This window comes from Podarcis filfolensis, assembly GCF_964270895.1.
Source record: "Podarcis filfolensis genome assembly, chromosome: 5".
Classification (NCBI taxonomy): domain Eukaryota; kingdom Metazoa; phylum Chordata; class Lepidosauria; order Squamata; family Lacertidae; genus Podarcis; species Podarcis filfolensis.
This window is the reverse complement of record NC_139608.1, coordinates 6,045,007-6,064,966: the sequence shown is the minus strand read 5'-3', so window position 1 is coordinate 6,064,966 and position 19,960 is coordinate 6,045,007. Positions and strand designations below refer to the sequence as shown.

General features: G+C 41.8%; 1 protein-coding gene and 1 long non-coding RNA gene across 2 annotated transcripts in view; one reads left to right on the top strand and one right to left on the bottom strand.

The window, feature by feature from the left end:
- Nucleotides 1–19,960, top strand: part of LOC310762276 — a 466,366-nt gene that overhangs the window by 222,720 nt on the left and 223,686 nt on the right. The gene's annotated exons all lie outside the window — the stretch shown is intronic.
- LOC310762209 (cytochrome P450 2J2-like) overlaps nucleotides 6,020–19,960 on the bottom strand; it is a 29,939-nt gene continuing 15,998 nt past the window's right edge. The window contains exons 3-9 of the mRNA XM_083612903.1: nucleotides 19,003–19,152; nucleotides 18,663–18,823; nucleotides 14,109–14,285; nucleotides 12,698–12,845; nucleotides 9,435–9,622; nucleotides 6,837–6,978; nucleotides 6,020–6,224 (exon numbers count right to left, since the gene is read on the bottom strand). Coding sequence (XP_083469029.1) covers nucleotides 6,037–6,224; nucleotides 6,837–6,978; nucleotides 9,435–9,622; nucleotides 12,698–12,845; nucleotides 14,109–14,285; nucleotides 18,663–18,823; nucleotides 19,003–19,152 — 1,154 coding nt within the window. The 3' untranslated portion in view covers nucleotides 6,020–6,036. The remainder of the gene's footprint in view (nucleotides 6,225–6,836; nucleotides 6,979–9,434; nucleotides 9,623–12,697; nucleotides 12,846–14,108; nucleotides 14,286–18,662; nucleotides 18,824–19,002; nucleotides 19,153–19,960) is intronic.

Below are 19,960 nucleotides of genomic sequence, written 5' to 3'. Positions count from 1 at the left end.
TGCAGAACTACAACTCCCACCAGCCCCAGGAAGTACAGCCAGTGACCAGCACTGTTAGGAGTTGCAGTTCGGCATCACCTGGAAGGCCAGAGGCTTTGCCCACCTGCACTGCACTATGTTGCAAGCAGATTATTTCTTCTATCGGTTTTTTTGTAGCAAAATATGCCGCATAGCAACTGCTAGATCTACCTGTGTGTGGCCAAAGGTACCATGCTCAGAATGAAATAATCCTGATTAACTAATTCATTTAATTAAATTTTCATTTTAATTCCATAATTTATGAATGTAGGAGTTTCATCACACCCTAGTTTGTGTTTGATTTAGCCGTTGCATTTACCATTTAAACCTACCTGAAAATGATGTTATTGTTTATAAAGTTTCTTACTTTGGGGGGAAATAAATAGAAACCATTGTTCACATGAGTCTGAGCTATTACTGAGAAATAAATACCTTAGCAAGAATGTCTTCATGAATCCACCACATTAGACAAAGTTATAGTAAGAAGTAAGTACCATAATGAAAGTATCTTCACAAATCTTCAACCCAATCTGCCATGCACCACCAATGAGAAGAAGCTGAGGAAGTCCAGGAGGTTAGTGCCTGCGTGACCAGAGCTGTTTCAGGAAGTCCAGAATCAGAAGAACCACCAGCACAGCAATCAAAAATGCCGATATCTCCATACCCCTCCTGCCTTCTATTTCTCCTTGATTCTTTCTAGGATGCCTGGTTAGGTTCCATTTTCTTCCTTTGCTTTTCTCAGGGACGTCAGCACTTATCTTTGCCGGAGCACACTAGAGAAAGTCCAGTGAACAGGATGACTCCTCCTGCTGGAATGGAGAGGCAGGGCCCTTCAAGTCTTTTGCCTCTTCTTCCAGAGGGAGAAGCTATCCTTTCCTCCAGTTCTGCCCTGCCTCTGGTCAGGTTGGCAGGTTCCTTTTTTGAGTGAGGAAAACTTTTTCCTTACTCTGTACCACTGTCATTGTGATTTCTCTTTTGCCTTCCTTTTTTGGCTAGGGTTCCTATATTTCAAAAATCCAGACACAAGAGTTCTTGAACTTTTGGGGGCAGGGCAAAGTTGTTGAGCTTCTGACATGGGTTGCCATATGTCCAGATTTTCCCAGACATACAGCAATTTCTGCCCATTGTTTCCGACGGCCAAATCCAGGCTATGTCCGGGAAATTCCATAGATATGGCAACCCTGTTTTTGCCTCTTCCATGTGTTTCTTGTCTGCTGAAGTTGACTGAGGCTTGGGGTTGTGTGTGTGTGTGTGTATTCCTGTAGGGCTTTTTTCTTTTCTCCTTCCTCCTCCTTTCATTTATGTAGGAGGGAATTAACAGACCTTGTCTGTGTGGGCACTTTGTGTCCTTGAGGCAGGAGAATTGACAGGGCCTGCAGTACCCACATAGAATGATAGAATTGTAGACTTGGAAGTTGCCATGAGGGTCACCCAGTCCAGCTCCCTGCAATGCAGGAATCTTTTGCCCAACGTGGGGCTTGAACCCGCGCCCCTGAGATTAAAAGTCTCCAGCTACACCAAGCTATACCAAGCTCATCCTCCATCATGTGGGAGCGTCACTCTAAGGCAGCAGTTCTCAACCTGTGTCCCCAGATGTTGTTGGACTACAACTCCCATCACCCCTGAGCTCTGGCCTTGCTAGCTAGGGATAGTGGCAGTTGTAGTCCAACAACATCTAGGGGCCCACAGGTTGAGAACTGCTGCCTAAGGGAACACATCCATGGTTCTCCCCAGCATACTGTGGACTGATTTTTTTGTTGTTTGTGTGTGTGTGTGTGTGTGTGTGTGTGTGTGTGTTTGCAATGGGGAAAGAGAACGTAGAACATCAAGGCTTTTCTGATGGGACCCACAATACACTTCCAGTGGGACCTAGAGCTGTATTTCCTTGGGCACGTCTCCTTCTAAGGCTGTCTGCTGCTTCTGATTCATTTGTCTGCTTTGCTTCGCTCCCAATGGCGCACAAGCCAAATACTTTAGCAGGCAATCTTCAAAGCCATGGCTGGCCATAGCATGAAGCAGTTTGCTTTAGTGGAAGCTTGTCCGGAGTAGCGTCAGGCACCGTCCACTGGTGCCAAATGCTGGCCGCCAACCATTACTCCCCAGCTACTTTTTACTCCAGGCGGTTGGGGAGAAGGGGCAAGGGGTGAAGTGGTGGTTTCCCTAACATGACCAAAAAAATGGTCTTGCACTATGGACCCCCACCAGCATCACCTTGCGACGAGCTGCCACAACCTCCCCTGCCACCTTCTCTCCACCTGCCAAAGCTGCTGCTAAGAGCAGCAATGACACAACCAGCTGCTGTCAAGTTCTCTCTCTTTGTGTGTCCTTGAAGCTCATTTTTGACCAGGCTGAACAAACTGAAGCCTGAGTAAACGGCTGAGTAGGGTGAGAGAGCCTGAGTAGGGTGAGAGAGGCCCTTAGTTGGGGGGGTTGGGGGGGTTCAGTTTATGGAAGTCTAGGATGCCTTTATTGAAACACATTTGTAAGCTCCCTAAATATCTTTGGTTTGGTTTAAAAGGAGAATGAAAGTAAAAGAACTACCGGAGCTAGTGTGCTATAGTCCTGTCTGACTTCTCCCTCCCACTGCAGCAGCATGCTTCCCTGTATTTATCATCTGCAGGGTTCACATTTCTCCTCTCTCCACCCCAAACGCCATTCATAGCTGTGACTTGGTTCATTGACTAAAAGCTTCAAGAGGGGAGTGTGGCAGGCTGCTTTCTCCAGTAGGGCCTGGAGATGGAAGTGGTTCTTCCTCCCAGTGGCGTAGCGTGGGGGGTGCAGGGGGGGCGGGCCGCACCGGGCGCAACATCTGGGGTTAGGGCAAATCCATGGGTTAGGGGGCGCAAATCCACGGGTTAGGGGGCGCAAATCCACGGGTTAGGGGGCGCAAATTACTTGCCTTGCCCCGGGTGCTGACAACCCACGCTACGCCACTGCTTCCTCCTCACGTGTTGGCCTTCCCTCCTGCTGTTTCCTGATGGGACCAGTCTCTTCCTCTGACAGGTGAGTGGCTGCACTCTGCCCATGCTCAGAGGCTCCTTTTCTGACCATCCTCAGCCTCTGCCCTGGTGCTCCTGGATCTGGATACAGAACGAGGGCCAAAGGACAAGGAGCAGCTGATAAATGGATTGGAGGCAAAGCAAGTGAGAGTGACCACCAGGAATTGAGAGGAAGAAAAAGAATATGGGAAATAAATCTGGCAACAAATCTGTCTGTCTGTCTGTCTCTCTCTCTCTCTCTCTCATCCCCCATCCCGCCTTATGCTGCAAATGAGATGGCACAGCAAACAATTGCAAACAATGATTATTGTATATACTTATATTGTATATGCTTATTATTATTGTATATACTCATTATACTTAATCCGAAAGGTGGTGCATCCCAAACTGCTAGCACATGACCCTCAGGTCGTGACCCTTCTAACTGTACAATTCTGTGATTCTTGTAAGGGCAGTTGCTTAAAAATATTGGGAGAACAGTATTATTTTTAATGGGAACAATATTATATTTTGTACAGTGGTACCTCAGGTTAAGTACTTAATTCATTCCGGAGGTCCGTTCTTAACCTGAAACTGTTCTTAACCTGAAGCACCACTTTAGCTAATGGGGCCTCCTGCTGCTGCCGCGCCGCCGGAGCTCAATTTCTGTTCTTATCCTGAAGCAAAGTTCTTAACCTGAAGCACTATTTCTGGGTTAGCGGAGTGTGTAACCTGAAGCGTATGTAACCTGAAGCATATGTAACCCGAGGTACCACTGTATCATGGCATCTGTAAGCGTGGGACACCATTTCCATGACAATAAAGGGTTTTGTACATTATGGTTCCCCTCTCTCCTAAGCTGCTTCAATCTTCCAGGGACTGGTGAGCTGCACCCAAGAGTAAAAGAGTAACGGAGCTTGTGGATATAATCTCAGAAACATTGTTTATTATCTTTGAGGTCCCTGCAGACCCATCTTCAATGGGGGGGGGGGAGAAGACCTACCTAACGACCAACCAGTGAGCTTGATATCAATACCAGGAAAGATCCTAGAACAGATATGTTAAGTTGTGGGTGGACATATCAGACGACACAGCGATTCTTCAAACAGCTCTTGTTTACTCACAGGCCAGAACAGAACTGAACTGAAGGGTTCAGTCAGCCTGCTTATATAGAGCTTCAGAACAACGTTACTGTAACAACTTTCTAAAACTATCCAATCACTGAATGTCACTTTCGATCCTTCATTTGTATAACTATCTACAGTATCCCCCTGCTGGCCCAGGGTGAGAACTTCAGTACATAACAAGATAATTATACGGTCAGTCTGTGAGGACTTAGAAAAGGATGCTGTGATTACTAAGAACAGGCATGGGTTTCTCAGAAATAAGTCATGCCAGACCAATCTGATTTCTTTCTTTTTCTTTCTTTTTTTAATTTTTAATTTGTTTTATTTTCCATTCTTTATAATCACACTTTCATCCAGGGATGTCGAATAACTTACAAAAAAAATCATTCAGTCGAAAAACTAACAATAACATGCATCAAAATCCTCCTCCTATTAGTTATACATAACAGTATATACTTTTGTCCCTATTCATTTATCCTATTTTTTTTCCCTTCCTCCCTCCCCTTTAACCCCTCCCCCCAACACTTGTTCTCTCTTCAGATCTTTAACCATGTGCACAGATTATTCATTCTAATTTGGATGCTTGGGTTGGCTTCCCCCAGTGCTATCCAATTCCTATAGCTTGTCCATTTATTCAAAATCTTTTGACATTTGTTTTCCCATGTATCTTCCGTCATTACCTGCTCAAATATGTCAGATTGTATATAGTCAAAAACATAGTCATTCCATTTTTCCATTTTCCATTTATCCTTTTCTTTCCATCCTAATGCAATAACAAGCATACCAGCTAAGATCATAACTTTATACCAATCTTGCTCTTTTCTTTCTATTTTACTATTCCCCAGTATTCCTGAAATACATTTCTCTATTGCCTTCTATCTTAACCTGAAATACTTCAGAAATAATCTTTATAATCTTTTGTCAATATTCCTTTACACAAATACACTCCCACCACATATGTGCATATACCCCTAACTCTTGACAACAATGCCAACACTTAGGACTCAATCCTTTAACTATATATGCCAGTTGCGCCGGGGTTCTATACCATTTCAATAGGAATTTCCTATTTAATTCTTTATATTTATCCATTTTTATTTTATCTATACTCTTCATCATCTCTTGGACCGTATTCAAATGAAACAGCCCTTCCTGCTCCCATTTATTCTGAATTACCCTTATCATCCTTTCCTTATTTCTTACCATTAATTTATATATCATGCCTGCTATCCCTTTCTCTGTTATTTGTCTTTTGTTACGTATTTCATCAATTACTGATCCTGAACTCATCATATCCTCTATTTTTTCTGCTTCTATTCATTTATATAGCCCTTGCACTTTCAACCAATATTGTTTTCCTACTTTCTCCAAAATGCTATTTTTTGTCCTTAACTTCCCGTCTTCATCTAACAGATCTTTTAATTTATTAAATCCATGTTCTTCTAATTTCTGTTAATATTTAATGCTGTATTGTTTTTAACACTTGATTGGAGGCCGCCCAGAGTGGCTGGGGAGGCTCAGCCAGATGGGCGGGGTATAAATAATAAATTATTATTATTATTATTATTATCATCATCATCATCATACATACATACATACATACCCATCTGGGTGGCTCCCAACACAATAAAAACACAATAAAACATCAAACATTAAAAATGTCCCTAAACAGGGCTGCCTTCAGATGTCTTCTAAAAGTCAGTTTTTTATTTATTTGACATCTGATGGGAGGGCGTTCCACAGGGCAGGCGCCACTACCGAAAAGGGCCCTTTGCCTGGTATACAACTACCCTAAATTTGATCCAGAAAACTCTTATGTTCTTATGTTAATTTCAGATAAAATGAGCAAGTCAGGGCAGAACATCATATTCAGTGGAAAGGAAGGAGAGAGAAATGTGCCAGTCCCTGTTTTATTATGTTCTGGAGTGGGGAATAGCACAGATTTTATAAGGATGAGGGTTCATTGTAACCCTTGGTACAGGGTCTTGATTAAGTTCTTTCACTCCTTCTGGCAGCTGGAAGCTGAATGTCCTCAGCAGGCTGGTCAGGAAGATGAAGATTTCGATCTTTGCCAGCTGCATTCCCAAACATATGCGAGACCCTGAGGATGGGACAAATGAAAGGCAGCAGGTGAATAATAACTTACTTTCCAGTCGGGGGGGTTTCAGCCGGAACTCACTGGATCTCAGTTCCAGCATCTCTCAGGTGGGCCATTCTAAGAGAACGAGGGAGGTTCACAGTGAGTTCTGGCACCTCCTTTTCTAGAAAAATTACACTGTCTCCAGATATTATTTTATAACTTTGAAATACTCCACTTAATATTTTGTAAAACCAAGCCCAACTACTAGTCGCAGATTCATAGAATCGTAGAGTTGGAAGGAGTTGGGTCAAGGAAATAATCAGGACTCCTGTCTCCTTTAGAGCTCAAAGAAGGGATAGGGCAGGGTGGTGGCAAAGTCTGAGATGCTTCAGGCTGGTGGTGGTGAAGACCCTGAAAGTGTATGTGCATCTGCAGAGTCACCATCACCAACCCAGAGCTTCCCCAAAGTTGCCACTTCCTTTCTCATTCCTGTTCTGGTGAGTCGCAGGGCCACTGCTCCTGCCAGAGTGCTATCTACTTTCTCTTGCATGTGCTGATTATGATGTCATTTCCTGTGAGTAGCCCAATATGCACGTCTATACATCAAAACATAGCTTGGTCTTCTGCAATTACCTGCACCAAATGGCAGGTATTCTTCTCGAGCCACATATTGATCATCCTTGTCCAAGAAATGATTTGGGTTGAACTCTGCAGGTGTCTCCCATCGTGTGGGATCAAGGAGAACAGAGCGCAGGTCAGGAAAGATACCAGTCGTCTGTAAAGAAGAAACCATTGTCATTGAATACACTAAGATCAACACATTTCTGAACTGTCCCTCAATATGCCAGGGGAGGGAAGTCATTTACCAGTGGCCAGATTCATCCTCAGCTTTTCTCCCTATTAAAACCTACCTCCTTCTCCCCACCCTTCATCCAGACTGAGACCTCTGGCCAATAACGGCCATCCATCAGGGCAAGCAAGGCTGATTCAGTTCTGAAACTTCTTCTGAACTCAGTATCACTGTGTATTTCCTCCTGGTCAAGTACCAACGTTATTAGAGGAAACACAAAATTGCAGTATTTTAAGCATATAAATATTTGAATTTATGTATTGCATTTAGGGAAGCCTGGGGGAAAAAGAAAACCTCAAATCAATAAATACAACTATGTGTTTGTGTGTGTGGAGACTATGTGATGTCATGCATTTATGAGCATTTTGGAAACATGATAACTTTGAACAATTATTGTTGTTGTGATTGTGCAGGTGTATGATATGGGGTATCCTCATAAATCTCTGGGTCCAGCAAGACTTCCACATGTGCCTGTCTTAAAATCAGAAGAGTGATCAGTCAGTGAAGCCTCCTTGGAAACACATTTGAAGGGCTGGTTGCATACGAAAGGCAATAAAACATTCATGGAAACAAGAAAGACCAGTCAAGTAAGTTGTTTACTTGATGAAATATACTCAGAGTCGCAAAGTGATTTCATGCTCTTTATTCAGCTCATAGTGGTGAGGAGGAATGAATGAATGTCCCCTCAAAGTATCTGCTTTATATACATTATTTACACAATGGGCTGCACATGATTGGCTAATTCCGGAATTCTACTGTAAGTCAATCAGGTTGTGGATTCACTTCTATCTGGAGCATGATTGGGTGGTTCCTGCCAACCAATCATACTGCTGCATTGTTCTAGGACCAATCAGACTGCTGCCTTTTGGATCCTATTGTTCTAGGACCAATCAGACTGCTGCAGTTTGGATCCTATTCAACTCAGTACATAACACCTGAGCAGGCTATAAAATGCATAATGGTTTCATTTTACAAGCATTTCCAGGCACGCCTTGGTCGCACTGGTCGATGAACTCCGGTGGGCTAGGGACAAAGGTGAGAGCTGTTTCCTAGTTAGTTCTGCTGGATCTGTCAGCGGCTTTTGACACCATCAACCATAACATCCTTCTGGACTGTCTAGAGGGGCTGGGAGCTGGGGGCACTGTTATACAGTGGTTCCGCTCCTTTCTCCTGGGCTGTGTTCAGAAAGTGGTGTTGGGGGATGAGTGTTCAGACCCCTGGGCTCTCTCTTGTGGGGTGCCTCAGGGTTCTGTCCTTTCCCCCATGCTTTTTAACATCTACATGCAGCCGCTGGGAGAGATCATCAGGGGGTTGGGGCTGGGTGTTCATCAGTATGCGGATGATACCCAGCTCTACCTCTCTTTCAAATTAGAATCAGTGAAGGCGGTGAAGGTCCTGTGTGAGTGTCTGGAGGTGGTTGGAGGATGGATGGCAGCTAACAGATTGAGGTTGAATCCGGACAAGACAGAAGTACTGTTTTGGGGGGGACAGTCCACGGGCAGGTGTGGAGGACTCCCAGTTGCGCAGCCTGGGAGTTATTTTGGACCCACAGCTGTCCATGGAGGTGCAGGTTAGTTCTGTGTCCAGGGCAGCTGTTTACCAGCTCCATCTGGTACACAGGCTGAGACCCTACCTGCCCGTGGACTGTCTCACCAGAGTGGTGCATGCTCTAGTTATCTCTCACTTGGACTACTGCAATGCGCTCTATGTGGGGCTACCTTTGAAGGTGACCTGGAAACTACAACTAATCCAGAATGCTCTGTGATACTTCAGGTTCTCAAATGAAACTGGAAATGAAAGACGAGGCAGCAATGCAAAGAAATTGGCCAGGGACCTAAGAGGTTTGGATGCAGAGCAAACTCTCTTTGTTGTGTGTAATGTTGCTGAACAGCTCAGAAGAGTGTGCAAATGAGAACCTGAAGTAAGTTGCTATTTCTCTCTTTCCCTGGCCAGGAGATGGAAGGAGCAAGGAATGAAAAGGTGAATAAAGATTTGAGGATTTTTTAAAGTGTGGTGGTTGGTGGGAAAGGCGTTCATCTCAGTTGGCACAGTCTCAATAGCAGCATCTAAATTGCTGCAGAGCCAAGCAACTTTATCCTTGAAATGTTTAGCTATCCGGTTACAGCTAGTCACCATGTGTTCAGGAGATCCACCCCGCCAGTCAGAAGTTACCAACCTCTGGATGACACAGAATAACTCTGCTCAATGGTTCCCCGAGGATGTAATGGAGGCAGCAAAGTAGGATAAAACCGCTGCCCTTGCCACCACATTGTAGGCCCTATTACAAGCCAGGACATGTGCTTCGGCAGCTCATAAGTGAGATTTATGCCACTTATGATCCAGCCCTATATGCACTTGATATACAAGAATGCAGCTGTTACCTTGGGAATAAGAAAACCATGTATCTTCACATCCTTTGTCGTTTGCCTGGGAATTCCACCTCCAAAGGCATATTTAAAGCGCTGCATTTCATGAATCACAGCATTGGTGTAGGGCAGTTTCTTCTTATCTTGATAGCAGATTGACTGAGAAGAACCTATAACATTTTTTATCTCCTTGTGGACTTTATCTGAAGAAAATGATGGAAATGTATTGTTTATTTTGACAAGAACATTTTTTCCCCAGCATATTTATTTACCATGAAATCATTCTAAGAAGATATATGAATGAATCTCAGTTTATAGCCCATTTATATTATCATATTATATATTGCATTTATAGCCCATATTTTCCTCCAAGGACTTCAATATACATGGTTCTTCCACTCTTTTTAAACCTCATTAGTAACCTGGGAGAATAGGTTAATCTGAAAAATACGGACTAGTCTAAGGCCACCCAGAGGGTTTCATAGCTGTATTAGAATTTGAACCTGGGTTTTCTCAATCCTAGTTTGACATTCTAACTGCTACTTCCACTGGTGGGTCAAGGTGGCTGCACTACCAGGATTTTCCCTGACCTAAAGTGGGTTGCAACACCAGCACTGCCACCATATAAATATCTGGTAAAAAAATTAAGGAGTGCTCCTCCAAAAACATTGGGGGTTAATATGACTGCTAAGAATTTAAATTTATTTAAAGATAACTATGAGAAATGTTGGATAGAAGTGAAAAAAGATTTGGAAATATGGTCAAATTTGAAGCTTTCCCTGTTGGGTCGAATTGCAGCTATAAAGATGAATGTATTGCCAAAAATGTTATTTCTGTTTCAATCATTGCAAATATTGGACAGGATGGACTGTTTCAAGAAGTGGCAGAGAGACATTTCCAGATTTGTCTGGCAGGGCAAGAAGCCTAGAATAAAATTTAAAATATTAACTGATGCAAAGGAAAGAGGTGGATTTGCCCTGCCAGACCTTAAACTTTACTATGAATCAGCAGCATTTTGCTGGTTGAAAGACTGGCTGCTTCTTGAGAACACAGACATTTTGGATCTAGAAGGATTTAACAACGTTTTTTGTTGGCATGCATATTTGTGGTACGACAAGGTTAAAGCACATAAAGCATTTAAAAACCATATTGTCAGGAAAGCATTGTTCAATGTCTGGATAAGATACAAAGATTTACTGGAAAATAAAACCCCAAGGTGGTTGCCACCAATGGAAGCGAAGGCTCAGAAAAAGCTCAATATGGAGATCAAATGGCCGAAATATTGGGAAATATTGGAACAAGAAGGAGACAAACTGAAATTACAGAGTTTTGAGAAATTAAAAGATAAAGTGCGAGACTGGCTTCATTATTATCAAATAAGAGAGGCTTATAATTTGGACAAAAAAAATGGCTTCCAGGTGGAAAAATCAAAATTGGAAACAGAACTGTTAGATCCCAAAACTAAGATACTTTCAAGAATGTATAACTTGCTGTTAAAATGGAATACTCAGGATGAAACGGTTAAATCTGCTATGATTAAATGGGCACAAGATATTGGTTATAACATTATGTTTGCTGACTGGGAACAGTTGTGGACCACCGGTATGAAATTTATGGCATGTAATGCCTTAAGAGAGAATATTATGAAAATGATGTACAGGTGGTACATGACACCAGTCAAGCTTGCAAAAATTTATCATTTGCCCGATAATAAATGTTGGAAATGTAAAGAAAATGAAGGTACATTCTTTCACCTTTGGTGGATGTGCCCAAAGATTAAGGCTTTCTGGGAGATGATCTATAATGAAATGAAAAAGGTATTTAAATATACCTTCCTGAAGAAACCAGAGGCCTTTCTCCTGGGCATAGTTGGCCAATTGGTGTCAAAGAAGGATAGAACTTTCTTTATGTATGCAACAACAGCAGCAAGAATACTTATTGCAAAGTATTGGAAGACACAAGAGCTACCCACCCTGGAAGAGTGGCAGATGAAGGTGACGGATTATATGGAATTGGCGGAAATGACTGGCAGAATCCGAGACCTGGGAGAAGAGTTGGTGGAAGAAGAGTGGAAGAAATTTAAAGACTATCTTCAGAAATACTGTAAAATTAATGAATGTTAAAATGATGTTGGATTGAAAATAAGTGGCATTAGCAACAAAGTTAATAAGAGTATGTAAAAATGAATTGATAATGGATGAAAATATAGAGTTATAATATGTTAAGATATAGAGTTAAGATAAACGAAAGAGGGTAAGGATTTGCTGATTTGATTATTTAAATGGGAATACAAAAAGGGGAGGTGTGAGGAGGCCAAGGAAATAAGTTAATGAGTTCAAAGTTACAAAAAACGGATTTGTTTTTAATTCTTTTTTAGCTATTTGTCTTTTGTATTTTGTATTTTTATTCCTTTTTTTCTTTTTCATGTATTTTTCTATGTTCTTTTTTTGTATCTTTTTCTTTTTATATGACCTTTTTTCATTTTGTAAACTTATGTTTTTGTAAAACTTCAATAAATATCTTTTAAAAAAACAAACAAAAAAGCAAAAAAAAACCATTTTTCAGCTAAAGGTGAGTTCCTAGGTCTGGAAAGTTGGAAAATTCCCTAATCTCAGCTGCTACTTATATTTGGAAAGGTATCATGGCCTACGAAAATGTCACAAGGGATTGAGCAGGTCTACCAGAATTCTTCCAAGCTGGAAGGGCAGGGAGTAAGAAAAAACATGACTTCATTAAGTCATAATCTGTGCATTGGTCAACATTTCATTTTGGTTGCAGAGTTTTAGAAGGAGCATGGCTTGGGGGTTGTCATGAAGGGAGCCTGGATTTCTGGATTCACCATGACATCACTGGCAAAAACATTCATCTCTTTTTCTCCCTTCCTTTGACCATCCCAGTCTTCAAATTGTCTTCCCTCTATTTGCAAAGCCACTCTTCTCTCCTTCAGAAAAACTTTGATGAATTCACTTTAGTCTAACAACAGGGGCACATTCTTGTCCCTTACCCTCTCCTATGAATTTAATTATAAATTGAGACCCTCCATCTCTTATTGTCCCAGTAATCATAGACTGGAAGTATTCTATGGGCATGGGGTATTCAGGGCAAATTAGTTTTTTACTTCTACCACACTGTTGAGTTTGATTATAAGTTCCAGAATCTGTATAAGGAAACATTTGTGAAGAAGAATGATCTTCCATGAGATGTAAGTCAAAAACATTTAGCTTATTTCAATATGCTCTTGTCTTTTGGCTCCCATTGCGCATGTCTCCCTCTCTCACCTTGGATATCTGGATGATTTGCCAAGAGGAGAAGTGCCCATTTCAGAGAAATGGCGGTTGTTTCTGTCCCTGCTACAAAGAAGTCAAAAATGCATTGGGCCAGGTTGTCTTCATTAAACGTAGACTCTGGATCATTCCTCTTCTGGTGCTGAAAATAAGAAAGGTGACATGTCATTTATATGCCTTATAGTCTGTTCTCCATCACTTACTTTAGCTTCTTTTGCCAACTTTTTGCCCTCTGTGCATTTGAATATATTTGAGTCTCTTTCATTGAGTAGATCAGTGCTTTCCAAACTGTGTGTCACGACAGGTTAGTGTGTCAACTACAGTGTGTAGTTGTGTCGTGTGAATTCTCCTTGGGTTCCTCCTGGGGCTGGAAAGGGGTTCGTTTAACCTCCGGTTTGCTAGTAAAACTGAATTACTCTGTCGTAAAATGACGCATATCTAAAAAGTGTGTGATCAACATGAAAAGTTTAAGAAGTTCTGTTGTAGATTATTGTCACAAGGCTCTAAAAGTGTGCATTATTTCTCTTCGGAATGCAGCTGTGTACCATTTAGGAATGTGGGATAGATATGATTCAGGTCACATTTAAAGGCAGAGTGGCTGGGGAAACCCAGCCAGATGGGTGGGGTATAAATAATAAAGTTATTAAAATTATTATTGCTTAATTTGTACTTTTTGAAATAACACCATGCCCAATGAATACAGAGAGATAAATCACAAACTAAACAACTCTGTATATGGTTTGCAAAAATTCCTTAACAATAATGTACAACATTTCAAAACCTTCTAATACATGGAATCTTAAATAATATCTACAATGTCAAAATAATAATGACATACGCAACTCAGTATCTCAAAGCCAAAGTGTCCAAATATTCCTGAAATAAGTGAATCAGAATGACTCTCTGTGTGTATACTTGTTCTGGTGCAATCCCGATGGAACTCAACAATGGGATACCCAGGATTTCAATCTCTGTTTCTTGAGTCTTCTTCTGGTTGGCCCAAAAAGGAGTTCTAGATCATACATAACATGCTTATAATCTTATAAGGATATTCTTATAAGCATGTTGTATATTGTTAAGGAATTTTTGCAAACCACATACAGAGTTGTTTACTTTTCAAAGCAATACCAGTAGTGAAAATGCAGCCAACCTTCAAAATTCTCATTTCTCTGAATTTTGCAGAGCTGCTATCTAGCCAAGCAATGTGTACAGAAACACACAGAGCATTTGACTCTCAGCATACAGCATTTGTGGCTACTGGTAAGTAATTTCAGGTTTGCATTACCATTTAACTATGGGGTGCATGGTGTGATATATTTTGATACAGTGTGCCCCACATGTACTCTGAACTCTGCATTGATTAATGAAGCCCTCCTGTTTTATAGTCCTGGTATTCAGTACTTACTTTCTCCATCTGAAGTAGATAGAAATCAATGAAATCCTGTGGCTCATGCAGTGATGAAGTCTCCTTATGCTTCTCTATCTCATCCTTTGCAAATGAAATCACCGTATCCAGGCTGGAAAATGCCTGCTTGTGGGGCCCTGGGAGATATCTCATAATCCATGGGAATATTTCATACAGCTAAAGTAAAGATAGCAAAAACGTTGCCATTACCATGAAGAAGCTTGGTCACACTGTTCATGAATCAACTCCTGTGGGCTGGTGCTTAAAGAACATGATCTGGGTTATTCCTCATGGATAGTATATTAGCTTGACTCTCATGGAGAAGAAGGTGGGTGTCAACAGCATCTTCAGAATTCCACAATGACTGGATTATGATAATTAAGCTTGGCTGAAAAGTGGAATGAAAACTAGAGCTTGAAATATATTGCCAGCTTTCAGGCTTCATTCTAAAACTGCACTATTCCAGACCAGGAATGGGGATGGAGAATATGGATAGCAGAGAAATTCAATTTTGCTCAAGTTTCACTCCCCGCTAAGAACCAAATACATAGCTTGTTGTTTATACATACACACACACACACACGTATGTATATGCATATGTGTGTGTGTATATGTATGTATAGATATAGGTATAGGTATAGATATATAGATATAGATAGGAGTTCATTTTTCTACATATCAAATTAAACGTGTCACAAACTTTGAAAAATCCAATGATTGCCTTTCTTCTCCTTCCATGGATCATATACATATCATAATTTCCTGTGTGTTTTACTATAACCATTCAAATCAATTTGATCCCCAGGAATGGGGGTGGAAGATACGGACCCTCCTTCGTTGGAGGTATTTAGGCAGAGGTTGGATGGCCATCTGTCTTAGATGCTTTATCTGAGATTCCTGCATAACAGAGGGTTGGACTAGACAACCCTTGGGGTCCCTTCCAACCTTAAAATTCTATGATTCTATGACGTTAAGAGCCAACAACCAGGATACCTTTTTTTCTAGTTCCTTTTTCAACCTTGGCGGGGTAAATCAATTTAAACATGTTGACCTTTGAATATCTTAACAGTCTAGAGCAGGTGAGGGAAACCTTGGCCATCTATATGTTACTGAACCACAATCCCATCAGAATCAGCCAGCATAGCCAAAGGCCAAGGATGACCAATTGTAGATGAGCAACAGCTGGGGGGCCAGAAGTTCCCCACACCTGGTCCACAGCCAGAATACCATAAGAACTGATTTCTCCCATGTGAAGGTATCTGTGTCCCTGAGTCCTATGTACCGTTGCCATTAGATACGGTGATCAGACAGTTGTTGTTTAGTCATTTAGTCATGTCCGACTCTTCGTGACCCCATGGACCAGAGCACGCCAGGCACTCCTGTCTTCTAGTGCCACCCACAGTCTTGTCAGATTCATGTTGGTAGCTTCTATAACAGTGTCCAGCCATCTCATCCTCTGTCATCCCCTTGTGCCATCAATCTTACCCAACATCAGAGTTTTTTTCCAGAGAGTCTTCTCTTCTCATGAGGTGGCCAAAGTATTGTGGCCTCAGTTTCAGGATCTGTCCTTCCAGTGAGCACTCAGGGTTGATTTCCTTTAGAATGGATAGGTTTGATCTTTTTGCAGTCCATGGGACTCTCAAGAGTCTCCTTCAGCACCACAATTCAAAAACATCAATTCTCCGGTGATCAGCCTTCTTTGTTGTCCAGCTCTCACTTCCATACATCACTACTGGGAAAACCATAGCTTTAACTATAAGGATCTTTGTTGGCAAGGTGATGTCACTGCTTTTTGACATCTAGGTTTATCATCGCTTTTCTCCCAAGAAGCAGGCATCTTTTAATTTCGTGACTGCTGTCGCCATCTGCAGTGATCATGGAGCCCAAGAAAGTAAAATCTCTCACTGCCTCCATTTCTTCCCCTTCTATTTGCCAGGAGGTGATGGGACCAGTGGCCATGATCTTAGATTTTTTGATGTTCAGCTTCAGACCATATTTTGCACACTCCTCTTTCACCCTCATTAAAAGGTTCTTTAATTCCTTCTCACTTTCTGCCATCAAGGTTGTGTCATCTGCATATCTGAGGTTGTTGATATTTCTTCCAGCGATCTTAATTCCGGCTTGGGATTCATCCAGCCCAGCCTTTCACATGATGAATTCTGCATATAAGTTAAATAAGCAGGGAGACAATATGCAGGCTTGCCGTACTCCTTTCCCAATTTTGAACCAATCAGCTGTTCCATATCCAGTTCTAACTGTAGCTTCTTGTCCCACACAGAGATTTCTCAGGAGACACATGAGGTAATCAGGCACTCCCATTTCTTTAAGAACTTGCCAAAGTTTGCTGTGGTCGACACAGTCAAAGGCTTTTGCGTAGTCAATGAAGCAGAAGTAGATGCCTTTCTGGAACTCTCTGGCTTTCTCCATAATCCAGCGCATGTTTGCAATTTGGTCTCTGGTTCCTCTGCCCCTTCGAAATCCAGCTTGCACTTCTGGGAGTTCTCAGTCCACAAACTGCTTTAGCCTGCCTTGTAGAATTTTGAGCATAACCTTGCTAGCGTGTGAAATGAGCGAAATTGTGAGGTAGTTGAAGCATTCTTTGGCACTGCCCTTCTTTGGGATTGGGATGTAGATTGATCTTCTCCAATCCTTTGGCCACTACTGAGTTTTCCAGACTTGGTGGCATATTGAGTGTAGCACCTTAACAGCATCATCTTTTAAAATTTTAAATAGTTCAGCTGGAATACCATCACTTCCACTGGCCTTGTTATTAGCAGCGCTTTCTAAGGCCCATTTGACTTCATTCTCCAGGATTTCAGGCTCAAGGTCAGCAGCCACACAATTTGGGGTGTCTGGGACATCCATATCTTTCTGGTATAATTTCTCTGTGTATTCTTGCCACCTCTTCTTGATGTCTTCTGCTTCTGTTAGGTCCTTACCACTTTTGTCCTTTATCATGTCCATCTTTCTGAAAAATGTTCCTTTCATATCTCCAATTTTCTTGAACAGATCTCTGGTTTTTCCCATTCTGTTGTTTTCCTCTATTTCTTTGCATTGCTCGTTTAAGAAGGCCCTCTTGTCTCTCCTTGATATTTTTTGGAAATCTGCACTCAATTTCCTGTATCTTTCACTATCTCCCTCACATTTTGCTTGCCTTCTCTCCCCCACTATTTGTAAGGCCTCATTGGACAGCCACTTTGCTTTCTTGCATTTCCTTTGCATTGGGATGGTTTTCGTTGCTGCCTCCTGTATAATCTTATGAGCTTCCATCCATAATTCTTCAGGCACTCTGTCCACCAAATCTAAATCCTTAAACCTGTTCCTCACTTCCCCTGTGTATTCATAAGGGATTTGATTTAGATTGTATCTTACCAGCCCAGTGGTTTTTTCCTACTTTCTTCAGTTTAAGCTTGAATTTTGCTATAAGAAGCTGATGATCTGAGCCACAGTCAGCTCCAGGTCTTGTTTTGGCTGACTGTATAGAGCTTCTCCATCTTTGGCTGCAGAGAATATAATCAATCTAATTTCGATGCTGCCCATCTGGTGATGTCCATGTGTAGAGTGTGAGGAGAACCTGAGCTTACAGGGTTAAACAGCTCAGAGTGTGTGTCCTGCCTACTGTGGGGCGGAGAAACTCTGCATCACTTCCGAGAGTCTCAGTTTTTTGTTCTATTCTGCTTTCGTTTTTGTCTGGAACAGACATGCTTGCACAATGTTCCGTGATTGTGGGTAATTTTGCTGTATGAAAGTGCTTTTAGTTTTAATAACTCTGTGTGAGAGCCTGATTTATGCACACCAAAGCACAGAAGGCAGAAGGCTTATTTTCTGACCGCTGCTAGACTCTGCTGTTTTGCTCAGAGCTTTGGAATGCCTTCGGAATGTGTGCTCCGAAGCAGAGGCCTGCTGCAGCCAAAGTGCGCTGAACTGTTATCTCTCTGAGCAATAAATCGTTTCAGATAGAGACATCTCTTTTGTTGTTGGAAAAGAGTGTTTGTGATGACCAGCTTGTTCTCTTGACAGAACTCTATTAGCCTTTGCCCTGCTTCGTTTTGAATTCCAAGGCCAAACTTGCCTGTTGTTCCTTTTAACTCTTGACTCCCTACTTTAACTCTTGACTTCCCTATAATGAGAAGAACATCCTTCTCAGACAGTAGACACATTGTATCAGACAGTAGACACATTCAATTTTCCATAATGGTACCAAAACTATGGAATGCCCATACTGTGAAGATATTTTGGCCTCATTCTCTTTCTGCATTTAGATGGGCTCTAGATGACCTGTATGTCATTGTTCCATTTTCATCTCATCTTTCCTCCAAAGAGTTAAAGGTGGTGTACATAGTTGCTTCACATCTTTTAATCTGCACAATAATCTTGAGAAATAGATTAAACTGCGAGCTAGTAAATGGCCTATGACTAGTTTTAAACCCTGGTCTCAGTTGTCTGAGGCCAACACTCTAACCTCTATCATAATGGATTCCAGAATGCTGATAGGGGGACTTATCGTCTCTGGGAGACCTGTCTGGATCAGTAGAAATGAAAATAACTACTCACAATATGAGGGGGGGAAACCAGAAATTTTAGTAAATAATTAATGGCTTCTATCAGTTTCTGAAACTGTTCATCTTCAACAGCAAATCGGTGCCCAAAAGCCACAGCACATATCACATTGGAGACTGAATTAGTGATGTGAAAGGTGGGGTCAAGTGGTTGTCCTGCAAAATAAAATTATACCAATGTTAGTTTAGCCGCTCCTGTTAATACTGAGAACATATTTATGTTAGATTTAAGCAAAACTATCAACATTCCTTTCCAAAATGTACAGCAGTGGTACACAAAGATTTCTTCAACTGGAATATATGCCAGCTCAGCACCATCACCTAGCATCACATACCCTTTGAACGTGCAAACACCTCCACGAGCTGATGGGCCTCCTCTGCTATTTGGTGCTCCATGCCTTTCTTCCCCAACCCCAGCTTCCGCATAGTAACCACACCAAAGCGTCTCTGTTGCCTCCAGGTGTGACCATTTGATAATATAATACCTATGGAAAATCAATGAGAAATTATTACTTACATAAACTGATGTTGAAAATTAAACAGCTAAACCAGAAGAATCTATGTTTAGCACTCAAGAGCTGCTCTGTCTCTCTGAAGCAAAGGTGACATCTGTGTGTTACATGGACATCTCTACAATATAGGCCAGCACTGCAAGCTTTGTACAACAACTCTGAGTTTCTTTTGTGCAGCCAAGCTTTATATAAAATTTATGGAATGAAAATGAAATGAATACAGTGCCTGAGAGAACCTATTTGAGCACTCAGACACTTACAAGGGATTCACCCAAATGTCTTGGCTTTCTCAGTTTGTAAGACAACAGAAGACAAATCAGATGGTTCCAGAAGTTCCGGCAATTTACAGTAAAGGTAAAGGTACCCCTGACCATTAGGTCCAATCATGGACGACTCTGGGGTTGTGCACTCATCTTGCTTTACTGGCTGAGGGAGCCGGCGTTTGTCCGCAAACAGCTTCTGGGTCATCTTTGGGCAGTTCTACAAATTATGATGCTTTTGAATTATGGCGCTGGAGGAGACTCTTGAGAGTCCCATGGACTGCAAGAAGATCAAACCTATCCATTCTTAAGGAAATCAGCCCTAAGTGCTCACTGGAAGGACAGATCCTGAAGCTGAGGCTCCAGTACTTTGGCCACCTCATGAGAAGAGAAGACTCCCTGGAAAAGACCCTGATGTTGGGAAAGATGGAGGGCACAAGGAGAAGGGGACGACAGAGGACGAGGTGGTTGGACAGTGTTCTCAAAGCTACCAACATGAGTTTGACCAAACTGCAGGAGGC